Source organism: Rutidosis leptorrhynchoides, chromosome 4 (genome assembly GCF_046630445.1).
Source record: "Rutidosis leptorrhynchoides isolate AG116_Rl617_1_P2 chromosome 4, CSIRO_AGI_Rlap_v1, whole genome shotgun sequence".
Taxonomy (NCBI): Eukaryota; Viridiplantae; Streptophyta; class Magnoliopsida; order Asterales; family Asteraceae; genus Rutidosis; species Rutidosis leptorrhynchoides.
In genome coordinates this window covers 580,710,724-580,718,351 of record NC_092336.1, presented here as the reverse complement: position 1 = coordinate 580,718,351, position 7,628 = coordinate 580,710,724, and the positions used below count along the sequence as shown (strand labels likewise).

Sequence of the window (7,628 nt, the reverse complement as noted above, 5' to 3'; positions counted from 1 at the left end):
ATTATTATTATTATTATTATTATTATTATTATTATTATTATTATTATTATTATTATTGCTACCATGTCCGTTTTATGTAATTTATATTTTTATGCTGTTATAATGTCCAATTAAATAACCATAGTGGTGACTAAAATGTAGAACCTCTGGACAAATGGATTGAACCATATTATAAAATTATGATGTAACTTTGACTATTTTTAACATTAAGTTTAATCACCGAACCATTGTTATATAACTTGATATTTTAACCTCTATCACATAATTTATTAAAATTGATAAACGAAAGTGCATTAAATTTACATAAATTATGCTTCAACACCTCGGTGATCTAGACGGACATATGGACAAATTATTGACAACAATTTAGAAGTGTGATCCGGTGGTTTGGGTAATATTATAGTTTATAATCGTGTAAATTATAAAAAGGTAAGACTGTTATAATTTTGGTTTCAATGAAAGTAAAAACTGGATTAAATCTCAATTTAAATAGTCGGGGTATAATTTAATTCGCTAGAACGAGATCGAAATGAAAGTTAGATTTAATTTTAGCTAGTTAAATCTTTATAAATCGGAAGAAATATAAGGATATATATTAAAACATCGTAACCGGACTTAAAAACAATCCATAATCCAGAGGGGACATATTTTAGTGACCACTACTTTACTTTATTTTACTTTCTATTTTTACTTTTACTGCATGTTAAATGTTATTTACTTTTTACTGTATTACTTTTTACCATATTTTAAATTCTGTTTAGTGTAAAGCCTAATCCAAAAACCCCCTTTTAAATAGATTAACTTTTAGCGATTAAAAACTTTGAAAACTCAATTTCCCTGTGGAACGAACCGGATTTACCAACGAACTATTACTATACAGATAGGACAAAGTTGCCTATATGTGTGAAATCAATCCGAAATCATAAGAACACCATATAATCACAACCAATTCGTGTAATAAATTCAATCTAAATCCGAGAAATATAAAAGGACACGATCGAGCACATCAACTTTTGGCGCCGCTGCCGGGGAAGTTGGCAGTTAAATGGAATAGATAATTTTTCTGATTCGTAGTAATAGTTGGATTTGTACATGGACTGGGTTATTGGAGCCAAACAGTACTCAATTATATTGAGACCAAACGAATCCTGCCCCTCTGCTGCATCTTTTGGCTATTCGAAACGTGGGAAAAATCAGAAGGAAAATCTGTTTGTTTAAATGTTTTTATCATCGTTTTTAGTTATTCGATCCTTTCGTGAAAATTCATTTTCAAGAAAGTTCAATGTTCATACACTTAGTGAATAAATCCTTCAAGACTACATACAATTTTGTAATTGTATGACCCGTTCAGGAAATCCTAAACTCGTTGCACTTAATCCAGAGCCTGAGAGAAACTTGAACAAAAGATTAAAACAAGAAAAACAAAAAAAATTAGGTAGTACTAGTAAACCGAAAACACCGAAAAACAACAAAAAAGATAAACAAGTAGGAAACACTAGTGGTCAACCAGAAATCAAAACTGAACCAGAAACCATCGTCATTAAAGAAGAAATGGCTGAAGTAACACCTGATCCAAATGATCTACCGATGCGGAATACCAGACAAACTGTTCCCCCTCTCGCTCTTTCATCTATAAGAAGACCTGAAATTGAGGCTGAAAACTGGGAAGTCAAGGGGCAGTTTATGCACATGGTTCGTGAAAACCAATTCGACAGAAGACTTAATAACAATCTGATAGAACATTTAGAAGCTTTTGAAGATTTATGTGAACTGTACAAAAACAAAGATGTTTCTTCAGATGCATTTAAGTTAAGAACTTTTCCGTGTTCGTTAATCGGAGACGCAAAAGCATGGTTGAAAGCATCAAAACCTGATTCTATCACAACTTTTAATGAATTAAGAGAAAAATTCATTACCAGATTTTTCCCACCTGCAAAAGCCGAAAGACTTAGAACTGAAATCACCACTTTTAAACAAAAGGCGGATGAAACTCTTTATGATGCCTGGGAAAGATTAAAAAGAATGTTACGAAATTGTCCGCAACACGAATTGCAAAAAGGGCAAATAGTTCAAACTTTTTATCGTGGTATTGATGAACATACTCGTGGTATATTAGATTCCTCCGCTGGAGGAGTATTTATGTACAAATCACCAAATCAAGCGTATGACATGTTAGAAGACATGTCAGTTCATACTTTTGAATGGACACCGTCTAGAGATCAACTACCTAGAAGGACGGTGGCAAGCCTTGAATAAAATGAAGACAATAATACAACCATAGCTTCACTGTCGAATCAATTCAAAAAGTTTGGAAGAGAAATAGAGAAACTAAATTCAACAGTTTTAGCATTGCAAGTAGGCTGTGAAATCTGTGGACAACCACATTTCACGAAAGATTGTGATATCAATGATCGGCTAATGAACTCAGTAGCACAAGTTAATTTTATGGCCAATCAAAGACAAGGAAATTTTCAAGGAGGAAATTCTAATTATCAACCTGCAAACCCAGGATATCAAAATCCGAAGAATTTTGCTTTTCAAAGAAATGGACCACCTGGCTTTTTCAATAGAAACCAACCTCCATTTCCACCTCAACAAAATTTCCAACAACAACCGTTACCTCAACAACTGTATCAACAACAAAATCATAACACGCAACCAGTAGAGAAAAAATCTAACTTTGAAGAAGTTATGATGAATTTTATCAAAAGTCAAACAGAAACGAATGAGCAAGTGAAGAGACAACTTCATCAATCCCAAACGGAAAACGATCAAGTACAAAGGAATCATCAAGCGTCAATTCAAAATCTTGAAAGAGATATGGGAAGAATATCTCAATTGCTTGCTGAAAGGCAATCGGGCACTTTACCATCCAACACGCAACTAAACCCTAAGGGTAAGGAAACTCAAAATTCAAGTAATATTTCACAAGTTAATTCAATCACTACACGAACTGGGTTAACCATTAACCCAGAGATTCCAAAGCCTCTCACTCCTATTCAAGTTTCACAAGAAAATGAACCTGTGGTGGAAGAAAATACGATGCCAACCACAAGTGCACCAAAGACTCAAAATCAACCACCATTGAAGGTATACAAACCTCCAATTCCATATCCGCAACGTTTGAAGAACGATAAATTACAAGCACAATACAACAAGTTTGCTGACATGATTAAGCAAATTTGTATAAATGTACCTCTTGTAGATGTTCTGGTGGGTATGCCGAATTATGGAAGGTTTATCAAAGATCTTATAGCAGACAAAGGAAAATATGCAGAAGTTTCAACCACATTCCTTAATGAGGAATGCTCGGCAATTTTACAAAAGCAAAATTTGCCACCAAAACTTGGAGATCCTGGAAGTTTCATCATTCCTTGTCTGATGGGAGATTCAGTAATGTACGATGCATTAGCTGATTTAGGAGCAAGCATTAACCTTATGCCTCACTCCTTGTACTTAAAATTGAACTTAGGTGATTTAAAACCAACTAGGATGTGTATATGATTAGCTGATAGAATATACAACTATCCTATTGGCATTGCTGAAAACCTACCGGTTAAAGTAAATCACTTAATCTTTCCTGCTGATTTCGTTGTTCTTGAAATGGAAGAAGATAGTAAGGTTCCCCTAATTCTAGGGCGTCCCTTTCTAAATACTGCAGACGCAATTGTGCGCGTAAAAGAGAAAAATCTCAGCTTAGGTGTAGGTGAGGATAGAATTATATTGAACATAGATAAGGCTATGAAACACCATATGTCTCCTGATGATGAATGTTTCCAAATAGACATTGTTGATTGTTGTATTGAGGAAGAACTACAAGAACTATTAAATATCGACACCTCAGATTTCACCCCGATGGGTGAAGGTGAAGATTTTGATGTCGATATAGAGTTAGACAAGCTGTTGAAGGTAGTCACTGATAAAGAATACATAAAAGAAGAAATTCCCGGGGAAGATGAACCTTTTGAAGAAATTACCGATGGTAATAGGTTTCGGATAAAATCTTCCTTGGAAGAACCACCCACCTTGGAACTTAAAGAACTCCCGGAACATTTGGAGTATGCTTATCTCCAAGGAACGTCACAATTACCCGTCATAATTTCATCAAAACTTTCCGATGACGAAAAGGGTAGGTTAATGTATATTTTAAAAATCCACAAAAAGGCAGTTGCCTGGAAAACAACTGATATTCCAGGTATTAACCCTGCTTATTGTACCCACAAAATTTTAATGGAAGAAGATTTTAAACCCGTGGTACAAAGGTAACGGAGGTTAAACCCTAACATGAAAGAAGTTGTCAAAAAGGAGGTTATCAAATTACTTGATGCCGGGTTAATTTACCCTATATTCGATAGCCCGTGGGTAAGTCCTGTACAAGTAGTACCCAAGAAAGGGGGTACGACTGTTATTCTAAATGATAAGAACGAACTCGTTCCTACGAGAACAGTCACTGGGTGGAGAGTCTGTATAGACTATCGTCGTCTAAACGACGCTACAAGGAAAGATCATTTCCCGCTACCATTTATCGACCAAATACTAGAACGTTTGGCGGGAAAAGATTACTACTGTTTCCTTGATGGATTCTCCGGTTATTTTCAAATTCCAATTGATCTAAAAGACCAAGACAAGACCACATTTACTTGTCCATTTGGTACTTTTACCTACCGACGAATGCCATTCGGATTATGCAATGCACCAGGCACCTTCCAAAGGTGTATGATGGCAATTTTTCATGACATGATTGAAGAAAGTATATAAGTCTTTATGAACGATTTCTCTGTTTTTGGAGACTCCTTCAACTCATGTCTCTCAAACCTTGAACGAATGCTAATTCGTTGTGAAGAATCAAATCTTGTTTTAAACGGGGAGAAATGCCACTTCATGGTGAAGGAAGGCATTGTTTTAGGACACAAGATTTCTCGAGCTGGAATGGAAGTAGACAAAGCTAAGATCGACGTTATTTCAAAACTTCCTCCTCCAACCAATGTCAAGGGAATTCGTAGTTTCCTTGGTCATGCGGGATTCTATCGGCGATTCATAAAGGACTTTTCTAAAATCGCTCGACCCATGACTAAACTTCTTGAGAAAGACAGTACATTCGATTTCAACGACGATTGTCTAAATGCTTTCTCCATTCTGAAAGAGAAACTTACGAATGCACCCATTATGGTATCACCCGACTGGTCCAAACCTTTCGAGCTAATGTGTGATGTAAGTGATTTCGCGCTGGGAGCTGTTTTAGGTCAACGTCTAGATAACAAATTTCAACCAATCTACTACGCAAGTAAAACACTTACAAGAGCTCAGTTGAATTACACAACTACTGAGAAGGATCTTCTTGCAGTAGTTTTTGCTTTCGATAAGTTTAGATCTTACCTAGTGTTATCTAAAACAATTGTTTATACCGAGCATTCAGCCCTAAAGTACTTATTCAAAAAGCAAGATGCTAAGCCTAGACTAATTCGTTAGATTCTTCTCCTACAAGAATTTGACATTGAAATCAAGGATAAAAAGGGTGCTGAAAATCTCGCTGCAGATCACTTATCCCGTCTTGAAAATCCTAACTTAGAATCACTCGACGAATCTGTTATTCATGATACTTTTCCAGACGAGTTCCTTATGAAAATTAAAACGGAAGAAGAAATTCCATGGTTTGCGGACTTTGCCAATTATCTAGCCGCAGGAATTCTTGTTAAAAATCAAACTTATCAGCAAAAGAAGAAATTTTTCGCTGATCTAAAGTTTTACTTCTGGGAAAGCCCTAATCTCTTTCGTATAGGAGCAGATCAAGTTATTCGTCGATGTGTATACGGTAAAGAAGCTCAACAAATTCTGGAGCACTGTCATCAAGGACCAGCTGGTGGACATTTCGGACCAAGCTATACAGCTAAGAAGGTCTTTGACTCAGGTTTTTACTGGCCTACAATTTTCAAAGATGCACATAATATGGTAAAAACCTGTGATGCTTGTCAAAGATCTGGAAATATCTCCAAGAGAGACGAAATGCCACAACAAAGCATCCTAGTATGCGAAGTATTTGACATTTGGGGTATTGACTTCATAGGTCCATTCCCTGCTTCTAACAAATGCAAATACATTCTCGTAGCAGTCAATTATGTTTCTAAATGAGCTGAAGCAAAAGCCCTACCCACTAACGATGCTCGAGTTGTTGTCAGCTTTCTTAAAAATCTTTTCTCACGATTCGGGCTTCCAAAAGCATTAATCAGTGATCGTGGAACTCATTTTACAAATCAATTACTCGAGAAAGTACTTAAAAATATGGAGTTAATCATCATTTCTCAACTTCTTACCACCCTCAAACGAGTGGCCAAGTTGAAAACACAAATCGAGGTCTTAAACGAATTTTAGAAAGAACAGTTAAGAATAATCCAAAAATCTGGCATCGAAAGCTAGATGATGCGCTATGGGCATTTAGAACCGCATTCAAAACGCCCATTGGTACCACTCCTTTCCGATTAATATATGGTAAGGCGTGTCATCTACCTGTCGAAGTTGAACACAAGGCGTATTGGGCACTAAAAGAATGTAATACAGACCTTGTGGAAGCCGGAGAAAATCGATTCTTACAATTGCATGAATTAGATGAGCTAAGACTTCAAGCATATGAAAACTCGAGATCTTACAAAGAGAGAACTAAGAAATGGCACGATGCTCGCTTAAAAGAGAAGAAAGCATTTGAACCAGGGGATAAAGTTCTAGTTTTTCAATCACGTTTTAAGTTTTCACCTGGGAAACTTAAGTCCCGATGGAGGGGACCTTATGAAGTAAAACAAGCATTTCCATCCGGATACCTAGAGTTATATGACAAGAATGGTGGTATTTTCAATGTGAATGGTCACAGACTTAAATTCTATTATGAAGGGTTCAACAACACTGAAAGAGATGACATCACATTCTACCCTAAAGACAAATAAATTCAGGGTAATTTTAGCTAACCACTCGCCTTCTTAAAACGTTTCAAATTATTCCAAGAGTGGAGCCTGATTGGTCTTTTCCGCTAGCAGACACTAAAGAACTAGTCTTCTCCCTTCATTCTGAATTTTTTTTAGTTTTGTATGAAATTAATATGCTTTTTAAATTTAAATTTTGTGTGAATTTAAAAACAAAATTTACTTTATTTCATTAAGGTTAAAAAAATGATTTCTAAAATTCGTCGTGAGTTGAAAACTAGGTCGTAGAACCGAAATTAGTTTACCCAAGGAAGGGGCAAAAAATTTTGTTATCATTATTTTTATATTATTGATCTAAAGTATGCCAAAAATATTACATGAATATGGGGTAATATACCCAACTTTAAAAATATGTATATATGTTTGTATTTTATTTTATGTACTAACAAGGGTAAAAGGCGCATTTTCAAAGACTGAAATTAAGTTCAGCAAAAGCAACCAATTTTTGGCAAAACATGTGAAAAGATGACGGAAATTTAATCTTGTCTGATTTCATTGCAAATGAGGGCATTGCATGATCTCAAGTGTGGAGAGGGATTATAAATTCTCTCGGGTTTACACTAGGCTTATTTTCTAAATTTTGTGAAAATTTTAAAAAAAAAAATTCACTAAATGAATTCAAATCTTGTTTAATATGTTTATGAACGATAAAACTAG

General features: G+C 35.4%; 1 protein-coding gene and 1 non-coding gene across 2 annotated transcripts in view; one reads left to right on the top strand and one right to left on the bottom strand.

Annotated features, from left to right (window-relative positions):
- Nucleotides 1–1,944: 1,944 nt before the first annotated feature.
- On the bottom strand, nucleotides 1,945–2,051 carry LOC139846349 (small nucleolar RNA R71). The gene has a single exon (XR_011759062.1). It is a non-coding gene; the product is annotated as a small nucleolar RNA R71 (small nucleolar RNA).
- Nucleotides 2,052–3,855: 1,804 nt separating this feature from the next.
- Nucleotides 3,856–7,628, top strand: part of LOC139842840 (uncharacterized) — a 75,553-nt gene continuing 71,780 nt past the window's right edge. Inside the window, exon 1 of the mRNA XM_071832941.1 lies at nucleotides 3,856–3,982. Within this exon, the coding sequence (XP_071689042.1) occupies nucleotides 3,856–3,982 (127 nt within the window). The remainder of the gene's footprint in view (nucleotides 3,983–7,628) is intronic.